Source organism: Xylaria bambusicola, assembly GCF_022495145.1.
Source record: "Xylaria bambusicola strain CBS 139988 unplaced genomic scaffold F5B22scaffold_71, whole genome shotgun sequence".
In the NCBI taxonomy this organism is placed as follows: domain Eukaryota; kingdom Fungi; phylum Ascomycota; class Sordariomycetes; order Xylariales; family Xylariaceae; genus Xylaria; species Xylaria bambusicola.
Genome location: NW_025953624.1, coordinates 97,827 through 116,157, shown reverse-complemented (window position 1 = coordinate 116,157; position 18,331 = coordinate 97,827). Strand labels below are relative to the sequence as shown.

General features: G+C 48.8%; 6 protein-coding genes across 6 annotated transcripts; 2 read left to right on the top strand and 4 right to left on the bottom strand.

Moving 5' to 3' along the window:
- Nucleotides 1-1,076: 1,076 nt before the first annotated feature.
- Nucleotides 1,077-2,292, bottom strand: F5B22DRAFT_519719 (DNA replication complex GINS protein PSF1). Its single transcript, XM_047972614.1, has 3 exons — nucleotides 2,085-2,292; nucleotides 1,492-2,027; nucleotides 1,077-1,430 (listed from the first exon to the last, which is right to left on the bottom strand). Exons 1-3 carry the CDS (start codon nucleotides 2,109-2,111, stop codon nucleotides 1,337-1,339), a joined length of 657 nt encoding a protein of 218 aa, XP_047825794.1. The 5' UTR covers nucleotides 2,112-2,292; the 3' UTR covers nucleotides 1,077-1,336.
- A 353-nt stretch (nucleotides 2,293-2,645) lies between these two features.
- F5B22DRAFT_519673 (AICARFT/IMPCHase bienzyme) lies at nucleotides 2,646-5,082 on the top strand. Its single transcript, XM_047972613.1, has 4 exons — nucleotides 2,646-2,981; nucleotides 3,061-3,244; nucleotides 3,301-4,777; nucleotides 4,845-5,082. The coding sequence occupies exons 2-4, from the start codon at nucleotides 3,102-3,104 to the stop codon at nucleotides 4,998-5,000; spliced, it is 1,776 nt and encodes a 591-aa protein (XP_047825793.1). The 5' UTR covers nucleotides 2,646-2,981; nucleotides 3,061-3,101; the 3' UTR covers nucleotides 5,001-5,082.
- On the bottom strand, nucleotides 5,011-6,765 carry F5B22DRAFT_661457 (uncharacterized protein; the record flags this gene model as incomplete). Its single annotated transcript, XM_047980365.1, has 5 exons — nucleotides 5,011-5,584; nucleotides 5,638-5,846; nucleotides 5,908-6,287; nucleotides 6,545-6,584; nucleotides 6,726-6,765. 5 exons carry the CDS (start codon nucleotides 6,763-6,765, stop codon nucleotides 5,564-5,566), a joined length of 690 nt encoding a protein of 229 aa, XP_047825792.1. The 3' UTR covers nucleotides 5,011-5,563.
- Nucleotides 6,766-7,314: 549 nt separating this feature from the next.
- F5B22DRAFT_627414 (P-loop containing nucleoside triphosphate hydrolase protein) lies at nucleotides 7,315-10,175 on the top strand. Its single transcript, XM_047976323.1, has one exon. The coding sequence runs from the start codon at nucleotides 7,515-7,517 to the stop codon at nucleotides 9,930-9,932; it is 2,418 nt and encodes an 805-aa protein (XP_047825791.1). The 5' UTR covers nucleotides 7,315-7,514; the 3' UTR covers nucleotides 9,933-10,175.
- On the bottom strand, nucleotides 10,158-14,225 carry F5B22DRAFT_627411 (uncharacterized protein). The gene is made up of 3 exons (XM_047976322.1): nucleotides 12,565-14,225; nucleotides 11,064-12,512; nucleotides 10,158-10,902 (listed from the first exon to the last, which is right to left on the bottom strand). The coding sequence occupies exons 1-3, from the start codon at nucleotides 14,129-14,131 to the stop codon at nucleotides 10,430-10,432; spliced, it is 3,489 nt and encodes a 1,162-aa protein (XP_047825790.1). The 5' UTR covers nucleotides 14,132-14,225; the 3' UTR covers nucleotides 10,158-10,429.
- A 1,175-nt stretch (nucleotides 14,226-15,400) lies between these two features.
- On the bottom strand, nucleotides 15,401-18,078 carry F5B22DRAFT_627409 (uncharacterized protein). Its single transcript, XM_047976321.1, has 4 exons — nucleotides 17,093-18,078; nucleotides 16,447-17,032; nucleotides 16,024-16,394; nucleotides 15,401-15,963 (listed from the first exon to the last, which is right to left on the bottom strand). Exons 1-4 carry the CDS (start codon nucleotides 17,543-17,545, stop codon nucleotides 15,787-15,789), a joined length of 1,587 nt encoding a protein of 528 aa, XP_047825789.1. The 5' UTR covers nucleotides 17,546-18,078; the 3' UTR covers nucleotides 15,401-15,786.
- Nucleotides 18,079-18,331: the final 253 nt, after the last annotated feature.

Genomic DNA, 18,331 nt, shown 5'->3' with positions numbered 1-18,331 from the left:
GGTTTTCAGTGCCAGAAGACACGTTGGAGTCTGATTGGCGAATTCGTCTGTAGGCGGCTGCAGCCACAACGCTTTGCTACCGCCCGCCAATCCCTGTCCAAACCCCAGCCTGCGGCTCCGGTTGCAATTCTCCAACTGCTTCTTGCACGTGTAGCGCGAGTTCTTGGAGGAGCTGGCCGAATCGGGTTTATGTCAGGTCACATACCGTGAGACCACCTGGTCCAGTGACATTCTACTGGCGAACAAATTGGACCTACCCTGGATAGCGCTGTACAAGTTCGGGACGTAAGGATATAGTGTGTTACTGTTTACCCTCGCCTACCTGACCTGACCTGACCTGCTAGGCACGTACCGTCCCTGCGCCGTCTTGACGTATTGTATGGTTCATATTACACCATGAATTGCGAATTCGCGTGTAACAGGCATACTATGTAGGTATGTGTATAGCCTTGTAAGTGATCCCTTCGGGACCCTTGGTGTCACCGGTATTCGATTTAGGTATGGCGGAATGCGGTAAGCTTGCATCGTGTTACGTACTACAAATCTCTGGCATTCGCTATTTCCCCAGCTCCGGTGATCGTTGCGGGACGGACGCCAGGTAAGAGTTCCTATTGGTTTTTATATTCCCTTATAACAACAATTTGAATGCAACACCCAGCAAAACCTAGCGTCAGGTGTGAATGCGAACTTTTCAGAGCCTCCAATCAACCCCGACCCGTAGTCACGCCTTCCCCGCAAGTCATACTGCGATCGCAGCTCAGTCGCTGCTTTTCAAAGCAACGTGCAGCTGGAAAAGCATACGCGAAGCTTACTTGATCTTGCATTGATGGAAGGATCGCCCCGATATTTGAGGGGAAGATTCGTCGGGAGATGGGAGAAACGGAGAGAGTATATGCATGAGTGTTAAGCCGGCCTGCATCAACACCTTTCTCAGGCAAGAAGAAGCTCAGGGTTACAACCCGAGGGTTTTACCGATCCTTTTGCGAAACGAGCAAATGTTAGGAGGTCAAAGGATTGGCCCGGGGCGCGAAACTACGCTGTCACGAGCCAGCACTCCTGCCAGGTAGCTGGAAGTCCTCAGCATCCGATGCCGGTCACGGTAGGCAAGCAATGTCTGAACCTGGCTGCGTAGTTTGTAGGAAAAAACATTACAACTTCGCAGATGTCACTGTAGTGTAATGAACACAAGGTTTTCTCGCATTGAGACGTTGAATTGACCCATTTGGACATTCATACACTCAAAAGGACCCGTTTCGAGCAGAGCGGCAATACGCTATAATCGAGAGCATCTGGCTGATGATAGACACTTAAGGTCGGTTCATCTTCAGGTCATATGTTAGCTGAGCTTTTGTAGGTAGCCTTGTGCGATTAAGCGTTCGACGTCCCCTTGCCGCACATAGAATTGACTATTCTTCGTCAAGGTAATAGCTCTATGACAAATTATAAGTAAGCTATTCGGGAAGCGAGAGCTTTGTTCCTCAAATCACTCACCCATATTCTGTCTGGATCTCCCCTGCGTCTTTCAAAACTCTGACATCGATAAACAAATCTCGTGGTGGTTCGAGACTGCCGGTCAGGTCGATATCTGTCCACTGCCCTTTGTACGCAGCGAGAAGATCGCTATACTGTCGAACATAATCCTCCTCTTGCGGGCTCAAGTTACTCATGCCCCCATTCCCATTTGCCAGATTGGAGGCACCGCTGGCATTGCCCGAAGCGTCTCTGACTTGCAGGCCAGCTAAGTCGACTACGTCGTAGCCTTTCCATACTAACTCCTCGAGCCTGTCTGTTCTTGTGTGATGATAGGCGAGTAGACATCTCTTGTTTCTTCGCATCGACAGGTGGTTTACGAGCAAGGTGCATGCGACAGCTGGGTCGTCGGCGGGATGGAAAGAACCATGGAAAGGCTCCAAGAGAGCACCGACATCTTTGTCTAGATCGCGTACTTCGCGGGTAACAGCACGAACTATTTCCGTTTGGTAGGGCGGTAGATGGACTAGATTCTGAGTGCGTTTTGCCTGTTGCACCTGTTGGACTCATTAGGCCGGATTTAGTTCCTGGCCTCACATAATCAGGCCACTTACGAGTTTATTTCCAAGATCGCCATACATGGTTGAGATGCGCAGGAGTTGGGAAACTGTTTAACTAAGCATTGGCGCGTCGCGTCATGGTAGCAAATAGCCGATCCGAAAAATGGTTTAGAGTAAGTGTTGTAGGTCAAGGCGCTTCCACTTGCAACCTATGGATATACCGTGACAAGTCTCACGGAGGGGCTGCACTATTACATGTATACGGTACAGTATCCCGCTAAGGTATTCGTACTATAAGTGACTCTTTAACTACGCCCTTGTAGTGCCTACTTAGGTACCTAGGTAGTGTACCCACCTACCTACCTAAGCAACGGGTGTGGACTCAAGAAAAATTGTGATTGGCCACTGATAAGACTAGCGTTCGACGCACAGTGCGTATCGAATGGTCGATGGTCGTATGACTCGTATCACTACCGAGGTACCTACCTCAAGTTTAGAGAGTAAGTACCTCTGTAGAATGACCCCACTTGAACCCACAAGTATTCTCTACATAAGTACCTATCTCGCCTATGTACATAGTAGGCACTTACATACCGTAGTATGTTGTTCGGGAGGGGTCGTTTTGCAGGCGATGCCCCTAGACTGTAAGAATTGTCACAGACAGGTGGGGTGAAAATCGGGTTGAGAGATCGGAGCTTTAGATGTCCGGCAACGGAGCCGCGGGGTGGTGGCTCTTTCCCAACTTCAGGGTTGCACATACAGTAGTACCCAGCTTGGGTAGCTTTTGGTGGGGTTGGAACTGCTTGCACTATTGAACCCCGCGATGAAATTTTATCATATTCGTCCGATCGAAACGCTACCTGCATTAAATATATCTATCATACACCCCCTTGCACAGCGCAACACATGAAGGATAGAAGCCGTTCAAGCTCGCTAACATCCAATTGAAAGGTTCGGCCCTCTCAACCGTACAGCAAGCAATGTTGCAGGCAACTAGACCTGCTGTGCTAACCTTGATAGCTTTCTCTAGCCCCATTTCGACTCTCCAGCCAGTCGTAAATCGTCCGCACTATGTCTCAGAGGATCGCCATCCTCTCTGTCTATGACAAGACGGGTCTCCTGGATCTGGCCAAGGGCCTCGTCCAGCAGAATGTGCGAATCCTAGCTTCAGGGGGTACGGCTCGGATGATCCGTGAATCTGGCTTTCCCGTAGAGTATGCTATCGTACTGTTACTGTCAGCCTTGTGCATCTGTTCTGACCTTTTGAAAGGGACATCTCGGCTATTACGAAAGCCCCTGAGATGCTCTCGGGGAGAGTCAAGACCCTCCATCCCGCTGTTCACGCCGGCATCCTCGCTCGCAACCTCGAATCTGACGAAAAGGACCTTGCTCAACAGAGCATCGACAAGGTCGACTATGTAATCTGCAATCTGTACCCCTTCAAGGACACTATTGCGAAACCCAATGTGACAGTTCCCGAGGCTGTCGAAGAGATCGATATCGGTGGTGTAACCCTCATCCGAGCTGCGGCAAAGAACCACGCCCGTGTTACTATCCTGAGTGACCCTAAGGACTATCCCGCGTTCTTGAAGGAATTAGAGCAGGGTGAGATCAAAGAATCCAGTCGTAATACATATGCTCTGAAGGCCTTCGAGCACACAGCCGATTACGACACTCACATCTCAGCGTTTTTCCGCTCTCGTTACGCCGATGGCCAGCAACACATGGCCCTCCGATACGGCGCCAACCCTCACCAAAAACCAGCCGCTGCCTATACATTATCCGCGAATCTTCCTTTCAAAGTTTTAGGTGGATCACCCGGCTATATCAATCTACTAGATGCGCTAAACAGCTGGGCTTTGGTCAAGGAGCTGAAACTAGCTTTAGGAAAGCCTGCCGCCGCGAGCTTCAAGCATGTGTCGCCTGCAGGTGCAGCAATTGGCGTACCCCTGAGTGCAGATGAACGCAAGGTATATTTCGTTGATGATATTCAGGGTATTGAGACGTCTAGCCTTGCCCAGGCGTATGCCCGCGCCAGAGGCGCTGATCGCATGAGCAGCTTCGGGGATCTTATCGCTTTAAGTGACGTAGTTGATGTTCCAACGGCAAGTATCATCTCCAAGGAGGTCTCTGATGGCGTTATCGCCCCTGGCTACGAAGATGCTGCTCTTGAAATTCTGAGGAAGAAAAAGGGTGGCAAGTATCTTGTCCTTCAGATGGACCCCGAGTACCAGCCTGATACTATTGAGACGAGAACCGTCTACGGTGTCACTCTTTCTCAACACCGAAACGACGTCGAGATCTCACCTGATTCATTTAGTCAGACTGTGACACCGAAGGACTTCGTTGTCCCTGAGGCGGCTGCCAGAGACTTGACTGTTGCCACAATTGCTCTGAAATACACACAAAGTAACTCTGTCTGTTACGCAAAGGACGGACAGGTCATCGGATTGGGTGCTGGACAGCAATCGCGTATCCATTGCACTCGTCTCGCTGGTGACAAAGCCGACAACTGGTGGCTTCGCTTCCACCCACGGGTTCTGGGCATAAAGTGGAAGAAGGGGACCAAGCGTCCTGATAAGAGCAACGCGATTGATCTTCTAGTAAGCGGCGAGTTGCCTAAGTCAGGCCCTGAACGCGAGGCATTTGAGGCCACGTTTGAAGAGGTGCCGGCGGCTTTCTCTGAGGAAGAGCGCAATGACTGGCTCAGCAAGCTCGGCGAGGTCGCCGTGTCCAGCGACGCTTTCGTAAGTTTATGTTACTGCTTTTTGAAAGCGCTATCTGTTCGCTTGGTTAACTTTTCATACTTGCCAGTTCCCCTTCGTTGATAACATTTACCGTGCGCACCGCTCAGGTGCCAAATACATCGCCGCTCCTGGTGGCAGTCAAAACGACTTCGCTGTCTACGAGACCGCCGAAAAACTTGGCATCGTCTTCGTAGAGCAGAATATCCGTTTGTTCCACCATTAGACTGGGTTATGTTGCATAAGAAACTTTTGCTATAAAGGGATCTAGGGAGAAGTAAAGATAGAAAAAACCAAGCTCACGTGAACTACTGTCCGGCGGACAAGGACCAAGGGTGTTGCGCATGATTTACAAAGAGGGAAAGGTGTTAAGATAGTATTAAATGATGCTAAGAAAGCCATGTTTCTGTATAATGTAGTTTTAATGAGGACCTACTTGTTCGTATTTTTAGCCTAGTGCATACCCCTTCGATACTAATCGGAACATCGCAGCATGAATAAACATATACGATATAACTTACAACAATTATAGCCAGTGTAAGTACATAACACTTTGAACAATGCATCGTCATGAACAAAAATTTGGTATTCATGGTGGCACAATTGGCATTACTTTTCGTAGCTCCTTGGCCTCTACGTAAAGTTCATTTTGTGGAGGTTATTTGCCTTCATTAATCCCCACCGCCCAAGCCTCATCACATTCATCAAACATTATTGCCCGTGGCGTTAATGTCGTTTTCTCATGAAATACGTCAATGTGGCCTTTTCTTTTGCCCTGGTTTTATTTTCTTATAGCTTCTGCATGGCAGCCTGTGGGAGTCATTAGGGTCGATCGATAGATTCTCGAGGGCAGCAAAACTTACGATGTCGGTGGACTGCACATAATCCTCAAAGCCCTGGATCTCCTCCTCAAGATCACCAAGTGAGATCTTTTCGTCCTCAACAACCAAGGTGATCTGTAGCTTCTTGATACCGAAACCGACAGGCGCTAACTTAGAAGCACCCCAGACCAGGCCATCTTTCTCAATACTACGGACAGAAGCTTCGAGAGCGGCCATATCAGTTTCGTCATCTGTGAAAATTCATTGTTAGATTACTATGCTGGAAAGTCGCGTTCAAGGCGGATAACCTACCCCATGGCTTCACATCCAAAGTGACAACAGACTTGGCAGCTACTTTAGGCTTGGCGGCCTTCTTCTCACGGTAGGCGGCAAGACGCTCCTCACGAACGCGAGCAGCCTCGGCATCCTCCTCCTCGTCATCGCTGCCGAATAGGTCGACATCATCCTCATCGCCACCCTCAGCGGCCGGCGCCTCAGAGGTTTCGGTGGCCTCGGCCTCACCGGGACCGTAGGCGGTGTAAGGCTTAGAGGCATCGCCGGATAGAGTTGCGAACTCATCCTCGAAAGAGGCAGTGTGCTTGTACCATCTGGCGGCGTGGGGGTATTTGGCGACGTCAGGGGCAGACTTGATGGCCTTGAAAACAGCTACATCGGCTTGCGAGGGAGCTTGTCTGTAGTACGCAAATTAGCAAGGAACATTGCCATATTTGCCGCATATAAATCGAAACCAACAGGGGTACAGTAAATCAGAGTTGCACAGAATGCTATTGTATGTTTCCTCATTTGACAGGGTCTTAAGCTGCTCAGAAACACGGACCAATGTTCTCATCACAATGTGGGATATAGCGAAGGCAGGCCCAGTCAGAGGGCGGCGATCGGGATCGGGACAAGTGAATAAATATCACAACAGTAAATAACCATTACTTACCCGGAGATATATGATCGGGAAGCCAGCCAGCCGGTGAGCACTGATTGATTACCGTGTTAGTCATCATATGACCATAATGATGCCTTTCGCAATGGCCGTTAGGCAAACACCAGGCACGAGATGTTGGCCAGCCCGCTTCGCGAGGCAAAGCGATAGCTAGGGAGGCTGGCGGTCAACTTACGGGTCAAGCCGCTGTCGGTAGAGAGATCAGTGAAACCCATCTTGGCGTAGTGTAGAAGAGGAAGAAAAGAAAAAAGAATTTGGCACGGGCGAAGTGAAGAATGAGGGTATCTTGAAAAGGAGACGAAGAAGAGAAGCCTGTGTAGAATAAGAAGGGAGAAAAAGGAAGGGTAGGTGGGGTAATTAGAGGAGGAGTAGGTGAAATCTGTATTTTCGAATTTTTTTCCCTTAGCTGGATGCCCAGTGGTGAAATTAGGCCAGTAATTGCCAATCTCAGAGCCAGGTGGGCGCGGTGGTTGGCACGGTGCGCTGTCGCCTAGAACAGCTTAGTCGCTAGATGGAAATTTACCGCGCTGGCCAGACTCCGCACAGACTGCCTCTTCCGGTTAGTTTCTAAAACTTTGGGCCTCGCTGGCACTTTTGTACACAGAGTCCCCATCTCTGCACAGCTTCCTTATCACACCTTCCATATCATGTTATCGATAACCCGAGATTGGCCTGCCCCCTTCTGCCCCACCTTCTGAGCCCCTCGCCCCTCTCCTAAGCAGTATCTAAGCTCTGCTCAAGCAGGCCTAGAACCGCGCTACTGTAAATTGGTACACGGAAGCTAGCGAAACATCCTGGCTTTTCCAGAAAGCTCTCGACGATGGCATGACGCATCGCCATATAACGCCGTGGCAATCCTGCTACACTATTTATTTGTGCCTTCTTCTACTCGTCACCTTTTACGATTCTTTGTTATGATTCTTTCCTCGGTTTGCAATTGCCCTTCGTTGTTCTACAGATTACAATGTTGGCGAAAAGAAACGTTCTCGCATCCACGCGCCGATCCTTGGTGACTGTATCAAGAAGGCTCGGACAATCTGATGTAAACCTGCCAATCGCCAGAGCCACGCTCCTCGCCTCACGACCAAAGAATGCCTGTCCTTCACTACCAACTATCCGACCCTACTCAAATGGCCGGCCTCACCCGCCTGGCGGTACTCATCGCATGAACCTCGGTGGTGAGCCAGAGAAACCAGCGCTCGAGCAGTATGGTGTTGATCTTACGGCCAAGGCAAGAGATGGAAAGCTCGATCCGGTGATTGGAAGAGATGATGAAATCCAACGGACGATACAGGTACTCTCGCGACGTACAAAAAATAATCCAGTCCTGATAGGTAGTGCAGGCACGGGGAAAACGGCGGTGTTAGAGGGCTTGGCTTTACGGATAGCGCGGGGTGACGTCCCAGAGAGCATAAAAAAGAAGAGAGTAATATCACTCGACCTGGGCTCTCTTATTGCCGGTGCCAAATTCCGAGGCGATTTCGAAGAGAGGCTGAAGAAAGTCTTGACCGAGGTTGAGCAAGCCCAGGGGGAGGTTGTTCTGTTCATCGACGAATTGCATGTACTTCTGGGCCTCGGAAAAGCTGAAGGCTCCATCGATGCATCTAACCTGCTCAAGCCCGCACTATCTAGAGGCGAACTTCAGTGCTGTGGCGCTACAACCCTTGCAGAATACAGGCTGATCGAGAAAGATGTGGCACTGGCACGACGCTTCCAGCCGATATTAGTATCTGAGCCTAGCGTTCAGGATACTATCAGCATTCTTCGCGGCATCAAGGAGAAATACGAAGTTCACCATGGTGTGAGAATCACTGATGGCGCTCTTGTGGCGGCTGCAACCTATTCAAATCGATACATAACCGACAGGTTTCTCCCGGATAAAGCTATTGACCTTATGGACGAAGCAGCTAGCTCTCTGCGCTTGCAACAAGAAAGTAAGCCCGAGGATATTATGCGTCTTGATCAGAAAATCATGACAATTCAAATCGAGTTGGAGAGTTTACGGAAAGAAAAGGATGTTGCAAGTCGGGAACGCCGAGAGAAGCTGGAATCGGACTTGAAGAAACTCCAGGAGGAGGAGAAGGCGCTTAATGAAAGATGGGAAAAGGAGAGGAGTCAAATTGAAGAGTTGAAGAAGGTGCAGGGAGATCTTGATAAGGCGCGTATTGAACTCGAACACGCTCAGAGAAGTGGAAACTTTGCACGCGCCTCCGAATTGCGCTTCGGAGTAATCCCATCACTTGAAAGCAAGCTGCCAAAAGACGGCGAGACTGGTCCGGAAGCTCAGGGACCAGATACTCTAATCCACGATTCTGTAACTGCCGATGACATTGCCACAGTCGTCTCGAGAATTACTGGAATACCCGTATCAAAACTCACCTCTGGCCATGTTGAAAAACTAATCCACATGGAGGACACGCTCAGGGAGTCGGTACGCGGGCAGGATGAAGCCTTGAAAGCCGTTGCTGATGCAGTACGCATGCAGCGCGCTGGTCTTAGCGGGGATAACCGCCCACTTGCAACATTCTTCTTCTTGGGTCCTACTGGCGTGGGTAAGACAGAACTGTGTAAGAAACTTGCCAGCTTCTTATTCTCAACCGAACAAGCGGTCGTACGATTTGATATGAGCGAATTTCAAGAAAAGCATACGATATCCCGCCTAATCGGCGCACCATCTGGCTATGTCGGGTACGAGGACGCCGGCCAACTCACGGAAGCCGTGCGACGGAAGCCATACGCCGTACTCTTATTCGACGAGTTCGAGAAGGCTCACCGAGATATATCCTCTCTTCTCCTGCAAGTTCTCGACGAGGGTTATTTGACCGATAGCCAAGGGCATAAAGTCGATTTCAGAAACACCATCATCGTGCTCACGTCTAATCTTGGTGCGGATATTCTTGTAGGCAACAATCCTATACATCACTACTCGGAGACTCCGGAGGGCGATGTTAGCCCAGATGTGCGAAAGGCCGTCATGGACGTAGTTGCTTCTAATTACGCACCCGAATTCCTAAACCGTATTGACTCGTTCATCATCTTCAAGCGACTCAAACTGGATGCGCTTCGCGATATTGTCGACATCCGACTTCGGGAGCTGCAACAGCGTTTGGACGATCGACGCATCAAGCTACAAGCCAATGATGAGGTGCGGACTTGGCTCGCGGAACGTGGTTACGACCCCCGGTTCGGAGCACGACCACTCAACCGCCTCATTGCAACAGAAATTAGCAATAATCTCGCTGATAAGATCATTCGAGGCGAGCTGAGACGCGGCGATACTGCCAATGTTCACATCAAAGAAGATAAAAGTGGACTAGAAGTTTCAGCAGAACAACCTGCAGCTGACTCTCTTCCGGAGCCTCATTCCGACTCTGCTTCATAGAGTCATGATAACGATGCACACGAAGGTAGGACGGGCTGTATCTAATGCATCGGCGGCGCAATTCGGTGTTGAATTATTGAGTGCGGGTATTATTTACTACAAAAGTGTGTAAACTGTTTCAAGCCACTCACTCTGCTTATAGTCCGTTTTATAATGTATCATAACATATGTATATATGTATCATAAAAATATACCCCTATCAGATAAATTGATATTTTCTTCAATCTAAGATACTTAAACTACTCCGGGCGTTGATGTTTCGCTAGATGAGATTAATGGTAACAGTGTAAACTCCTAAAGGCGTGAGCTAAGAGATACGCCGAACTATTTTGAATGAGTATATCTAGCGTTCAAATATGCTCTTTGTATACAAATGTTACAACTATCTGATAGTCGCAGAATGAAGGCTGTGTTCATCAAATTGCCATAAAGCGAACGTAGCGCAGCGAATAAGGGGTGTTTTCTGTTCATATGCGTAGTGTTATTGTCATCCATCACTATTCTCCTTGATCCTCAACCTTGACCTCGACGCCATCCACAACGAGTCTTCCACGTACCGGCACAGGTTTGGCCAATACCACAGTCTCGATGCCTGCGGGGCTTATTTCTTCTGGTCCCATAGGCAATGCATCGACATCAATCTCCATATTCATCAAGGTCTTTAGGATAACCGAGCTTCCGGCTTTGCTCATCACTTCGTTGGCATGTTTACAGAGCTCCGAACATACGCATTCGGGACACCCTGAGTCGCAGTGGCAATGCTGGACGCGCTCGAGCGCCTGGACAAGGAGTATGTCAATGAACTCAAAGGCTTTTGTACTGATACCCGAGCCATTGGCGCCGCCCTTCGCGTCATAGAAGGTCAGCCGGGCTGGTCGCTTCCTCGACGTTTCTCTCTGCGCAAACTCTTTCAGGCCTACTTTACATTCGGTGCGCACGTCGCCAGGCATGCTTATGACAAAGTTGGGCACTACAGTCCGCTGGAGTTAGTGATTACTCTCTTGGGTGAAATGGGGGTAGATTTCGGGAGTTATGTATACTCTTGAGACATGCTTGCGGCTTGAACAGTCAATCATAGCCTCCACAAGCTCATAAAATGGGAATGAAATGACTACAGGGCTAATAGCATACTAAGACTCATGATGGCGTGCTCTGCAGCATGAATAGCCCCCGCTACGTGAAGGCGTCGATCAACAAGAATTTCTAGGGCTCGCTTAGGAACGTCCAGCCACATGCCCTTACTATGTCGAATAATTGGTGGGTTGTCAACCTGGACAGCATCAAGAATCCGCCGGCGCTTGTCTACTTTGAAATATCCGAAGACGTTCTGCGTGATGCGTATTGAGCCATGGAATGCCCTCGATAACGATCCTGGGATTCTGCGAACAGCCTCGCACTCTACCGGGTCGATATCGGTAAAATCTCGCTGCTGTGTTGTCCACTCAACTTTGACCTTTTCAACCTTGGCTATTTTACGATCAGGCTGGAAATCACGAACCAGATAAGAGTTACCTTGATGCAGAAAAATGGCGCCATCATACAAGGTAAAGAAGGCCCTTGACGCCTCGAGCTCTTCAAGAACAGTATTCTTTCCATGAGAAATGTCGACGATAGCAAAGTGGTCGTCTTCAGTGTCCCGGATAGCCACAAACTTAGACGGTGTCGGTCGAAACCTATCGTGGCAATGATAATAACCTAGTTCATCCCTGACCAGGCGTTCTTCGCACAATTTTGCCAGATCTGGCGTAAAGTAATGCGCATCCTCATCTGGTCTAATTGGCATCTCATAAGCTGCGCATTGTATATGACCTTCGAGGACAAGCATGTTGCTGAGATCAACTTGTAGCTCGCAGTTGGGCTTGGTGAAGAGCTCACCAGGGTTCTGCATGTAGTGTTGATCCGCAGGAAAGCAATCGCCCAAAAGAATAGAGAGAGAGTCCTTATTTCTTCTACCGGCTCTTCCACTCTGCTGTCGCAGATTCGCGATAGTGTAAGGAAATCCAAGGGTAATGACACAGTCCAGACTACCTATGTCGACACCCAGTTCAAGGGCTGTAGTAGCAATAATTCCCATCAATTTGCCTTCGAACATCTCACTCTCTATTCTGCGACGATCTTGCGGTGTATAACCACCACGGTATCCCATTACACGAGATACGCATTCTGAACGGCCAAGAGATTCGAGTTCGGACCTTGTGGCTGTAACCAGCTCTTCACACTGTTTCCTCACACGGCAGAAGGCTATAACACGGACACCCCTTAAAATAAGCTGACAAAAAAGCCGAGCACACTCAGCTAAGGCACTCCCACGGCCGCTTGAGGGATCACCGGGATCTTTGAAAGGGGTATTCCAGCAAAGGAACTCCTTCCGACCAGACGGCGATCCGTCAAAATCAACAAGATGTACGTCTCTCATTCCAAAAATTGTTTTGAAGTGTTCTTCTGGATTTGCCACGGTAGCCGAGCATGATATAAATCTAACCTTTCGGTTACCTACTGCTGCGCAAATTCGCCGCAGCCTCCTCATGATAAAAGCAACATGAGAGCCCATCAGACCATTATAGTAATGTAGTTCGTCAACTTAAAACTGTCAGCGGTTGGTTTAGAGCTAGCTGATGTATGAATTACTCACCGACTACGTATCGTAGATTCTTGAGAAACGTCCTCCATCGATCTTCTTGCGGCAATATAGTGATGTGTAGCATATCAGGATTCGTGAAAATAATTCGAGCTTCGTCGCGTATCTCATTCCGCAGGTGCATAGGCGTATCACCATCAAAGGTTTCAACAAGTACATTTTCCAGACCGGTCAAGTACCCAAGCATATCCTTTAGACTTCTCTTCTGATCCTGAGCGAGGGCTTTGGTGGGAAATATGTACATAGCACGGGTGTTGGGGTCCTGTTCTAATGCGTGCAAAACCGGAAGTTGATAAATCAAGGACTTCCCAGAGCTTGTAGATGTGGAAACAACAACATTGCGCCCTGTTTGGAGGCTATTGATGGCTTCGGCTTGATGGGCGTAGAACTGGAGTATGCCTTTGGAATTGTAAAGAGCATTGACCATATCCTGGCTGAGCAAAAAGTCAAGGTCACCATAAACGGCTTCTTGTGCATCAAAGACCCTATGGCCATCCGGCACGATCTGCCCTGTATACCACGAACTATCCTTCAGCTCCTGGATAATTTCAGGAATATTTTTCCTATCCTTTGGGATAGATTTTGGAATAGTACTCAGCTCCGATGTTGAAGGGGTAAGCTCAGGCTCTGATGGAGTTGGGAGGTACAACTCCGCTTGTTGACGCAACACAACTTCTGGATCCAATTTGTCTTCGACACAGCGGTTAATAAAAGTATTGACAGCATTAAAGAACTTCTGATTTCGCTTCTCGATTAAAGTTGTCATTTGCTTTTGGCTGTACACGGGCATTCTCAAATCCTCATCTCGGAGTCGTCTAGATGGATTCACAACCTCCCCGGACTTCCGACTCTGAACCTGCCGCTTTAGATCACCGTCGATAAATTCGAAGAAGAGCACTTCACGACCACTTGTTGTTGAATCATCTGGGTGTCGGCTTCCGAGGTCGTCCATACCCGTCAAACCACCGACTGAAGCATCTGGTGCAGGTCCCTGAACAGTAATATATTTCGAGTGAGTAGACTTAAAGGTCGTGTCCCGCTCAGCGCCTTTTATGTCGGTCTGTAGCACAACTTCATCAACGTAACTAAAATAAATACCCTCAGGCCGTAGTGCCACGACCGCAGCGACATCTTCAGGCTTGATCTTTCGCTTCGTGTGGGATTCAACAGCTGACCGCATAGTTTCAAACGTGGTAGCGAGATGCTTCCGGGTAGAACAAAAAGTGAAGACTAAGTTTAGGGCCCGATGAATCCTTTCCAACTCAGTAAATAGTGGCGGCCAATTAATCACACATTCGACAACTTGTGCCCCTGCTGCAGCCTTCTTCTTCCTCTGCTGATTTGACGCCGCGTGTTCCGCGCCGATAGCGCCTTTTGAGAATTCGGTTGCATTCGTGCTGTCATCATATGTCTCTGTACTAGTGACACCAGTGGGATCAGTAGCACCTGTGGAGAGAGCAACCGCCCCAGAAGGACCCTGCTCCTCCCGGCCACAATCTATCCGCTTCCTCTTTCGCTTAATGATTCTGTTAGAAACTGTAGCACCTTGGAGTGAAGACATTCCACCTGTAGTCGAGATGTATTAGGTAAGCAGTCTGCATCGAGACCATGTGATGCGGGAGTGCAAGCTATGTAGAGTAAGGAGCTAGTTCCTTTGTACACCAATTCGCGTTGTCGCATTTCCTTGCGGCGCGAGAGCACGTGACGTCATGTACCTCGTACGTCGACTGTTGGTGTCATTGAAGTCATGTAGAAACCACGAAGAGGACGCGTAGTTGTATGAAACAGCTAGATGCTATACTAAACTATAGCTAGGCAATCTTGGAACTGTAGAATTATACGGCCTAGGTAGTTTTACAATGCTCTCTTGTTCTGCTTTTGTGTTGTAAGGAAGACGTAACACGCTCGATGCACGAACCCGAAAGTCTTGATAAAATAGAGGCTTTAAAAAGCACTACCAGAATATATACCGGATCAATTTAGAACTTACACTGCTAGAATTCCTGGTTTAAAATATGCCGACGGAAGGCTATCTTCTGCCAGGCTAGGTACCCTGTTCAACGCCCACGAACAGAGTGTCAAACTATGTAAGCTCCACTCAATTGTCACACGATTATTGAAAGGCTTACCAAGAGAAGACAACACGAACCATGATGTTGCATAGCACAGGTCATAATACGGCTAATATATCCAGGTTTTATTACAACAAGAGATCATCTGGCGAACTAGCTTAGAAGAAATAGAACTAAGTTATTGCATTTGTTAAAAGAATAAGAGCTAAACCTCAAACTTATTTTCAGCGAGGGGACATTTAGGTTACTAAGAAATAAGAAAACGCCCCTTGCACTATTCCCTATAACTGATTCAATCGCCATTCATGGGGTCCTGTCATTACTGTACCAGACTACTAAGTATTGTACCCCTTTTCGCACATTGAATTATCATTGTTGATTATTAGGGAAAAATCCAACTTTAAAGACCCAAGCCGTCGTCAATATGAGATGTCTTGACATGATGTTCAAGAGACCAGGGCTTCATACGTGTCAATGAACTTTATACACACTCAGCATAGCACGTAGATACCATTCAAGAAGCTGATATCCCAGGGGATAGATCATGAATAGTGTTGATGCCCAAGGGGCGTGGGCACCAACTTGTCATAAGAGTATGTCATTATATTTAGACACCCTATTTGAAATTAATTTCCATGGTTCTACTCTATCGGGTATGATTTCCCTCCCTACTGATCCTAAAACTAGATAGGCGCATGTAATGTATGCATGCATCCGCGCTATGGTGGTATGTTATGAGGTTGTTCCCCCCCCCCCCGCCCGGGGCCCTCCCCCCCAGCAGGAAGTACGACGACAAAGGTAACCCCCCTCCTGTATCCACACCTGAAAATGCATTCATATGATGACCTTCAAAACTCCTCTCTCGTTCACCTGGTATATGTAGTTCTCTCCATTTGACTAAGCAGACAAATTTATGCATCATATCCTATTTCGTAATCCCTACAAGAGATAAACCTTGCATTACCACTAGATAGACGCAGCTCGGATTTTACGAGTTGAAGGCATGGACAACCTTGCCCCCAAATGTCTCGTCTCGGCGCTTTGACGGAGGGCTCTTGGAAGAAGTATTAGATAGATCGCTTGATGGGGTGTCACAGCCCTGTGAATCTTATTCATGCTTATCATGGCCGCTACTACCCGCGAGCTATGATGACTCACGCTCGACTCTTCCTCCATTCGAAGCATCACTGACACATACATCTGGAAAGGGGTTTGAGACGTGAGTAAAGGCAGTTCCACTAGCGGCGCTCTGGATCGACTGGAGTTGAAGTTGCACACTTTCGACCTCACTGAGAAAGCTCTTGGCATTAGCCGCATTCATCTATACAAACTGTTAGTTCGTGTTTTGTTTTCTGCGGCGCGATAGTGAAAATCCACGTACCTTGATTTGGATGCTAACCGCGCCCTCGCCTTCAATGGCTGTAAATAGCACGTATGTCGCCTTGAGACTTGACTTCTCTTGAAACTTCATGGCTGGAATGATAGCGGTATTGAGGATTACGCGATGTGTTGAATCTTGCCGCATAACCAGACGAACAACCTTAGACTCGGCATCTTCGAGGGCAGAGGCATCAAATGTTCCCGCAATGGGGACCCCGGCACTGTCAGTACGTACACAAGCCAATGGTACATTAATCTTTAGGTTGCCGGCGCCACGTTCCTTCCACGAGCTACTCGTTTTATCTAGATTGTACAGTCTAGCACGTACTGACATGATTGTGGTTTCGCCTGCTTCGCCATCATCAACAGCGACTATAAAGAAATCAGCACAAACGTTGCATCAAATTGGGCCTGATAGACTCACTTCGCTGGAGCTTTGGTTTTTTCTTATCTTCCGTCTCCGCAGCTTTATCTTCTTCGGCAGGTTGATTCTCACCATCGTCCTTATCATTGTCCGAGGTATTGCCATCGTCCTCCTCGTCGCCCTCATTCTCATCCTCACTAGCTGGTGCGCCGAACGGCTTGGCTGGTTTGCCGCTCTTTAAGGATTCACCAGGCTTTCCGAATGTCGTAAGTCGAGACCCTCCTAGACTGCCACTGAAGCCCCCAAAAGCCGGGGATGAGCCTATTTGGCCAAAAGGAGATGCGCCCCCACTGGAAGAGCTATTACCGCTCTCAAAAATAGATTTGGTGGAGGATGGTAATCCAAATGTCGTTGTAGCTGAGGGACCGGCAAACGAAGACAGGGTTTGGCCGGTGCTAGCACTCAGAAATGGCGATTTCTGGGAGGCAAAACTAGACATGCCTGAGCGTTTGAAGGCGGATGCGGTGGTGGAATTGCCTTTTTTCTCAGAGCCTCGAGTATCAGTCAACCTGTCAGGTATTGACTTATCGGCAGTCGACTCATTAATCTTGTCGGTAGCAGACGCGGTGGCGCCCTTGGGCGATGTCTGTAACGGACGGTTAGTTAGGAGCATACGGCAATTATCAAGGGTTGTAGTAATGTATACCGTATTCGTGGTAGAGTCAGACTTATTATACTCGCTGGAGATATCGCGAGGTCGTTTCTTTTCAGGCTCAGAGCGATCAGTACGGTCCAAGGAAGCACTTCCATTGGAACCAATGGGGGAGACATCTCTATCAGCATTGGCGCCGGCGGCTGCATCCTTGGGCTCGTCTACTTCGTCGTGGGCGCGCTTCTTCTTAGGTGACGCCATTTGTTCCTTGGCAGCGTCGTCGCGAGCTACCCGCTCTGGTGTCGCAGCCTCGCCAGATGCTTCGGCGGCACCTGGTACTTCATCCGATGTTACGGCATCGCTGCTGGCGTTGGGTGTAGCCATGGCAGATAGATCAGGCCTCTCGGAAATAGCGGTCTGCCTCAATTCTTTCCGCGCGGCTGCGGTATCGGGGTCCTCTGTGGCAATCCTCTCAGGCGTCGGACTGCGCTTAGGCGGTGTCGCCATTGAGGTGGTGAAGCGGCAAGGCGTAATGCTCTTAGGGACTTGGGTCAACAGCGAGGTCAATGTAGCCAATGAAGCGGTCCACGAAGAACGAATTGATGGTTGCAGCAGCAGGGACAAAGCAGTGAAGTAGTCGCTTTCAACGCGGTCTACAGCTACGACGCTAGATCAGACTCTGGCCTTGGTGTTGAAAGGTAGATTGGAGGGAGGAGGGGTAACAATCAAGGCGTCAAGTTGGGACTGGAATAGACAGAGGGAAGAAACAGTCAAGAGAAGAGGTAGCGGACACAGTCAGGGATAGACCTGGAAGTTGAGGTAGAGGCAAAAGCAGAGGAAGAACAACAGAGAGGTAAGGCGGTTTGAGAAGTTGGTGTTGGATTACATGGCCTGCCCATGAGTACTTACCTACCACCTACTTGCAGGCAGGCAGGCAGGCAGGTAGGTAGGATGAAGATATGGCGGCGGCAGCTGATAGATGATAGCAGATTGGCCAAATCGATAAAAGTACGTACGTAGAAGCGGGTACATGTACCTACGGTACCTATTCAGCATCCAAGACTTAGAAATACCAATCAGAGATGCGGTTTGTAGTTCTTTGGCCGGCCTTATGGGGCTTGTCGCTCACTACTTGCCTACCTACCTAGGTATTATGTACTACCTACCTAGCTCGCTTAGTATGTTGGTCGGTCCTGTATGTAGATATTCATTACCTAGGTATAGTATGTATATAAGGCTGGGTATACTACGCATATGTAAGTATGTAGACAGGCAGGTATTGATTTAGTACGG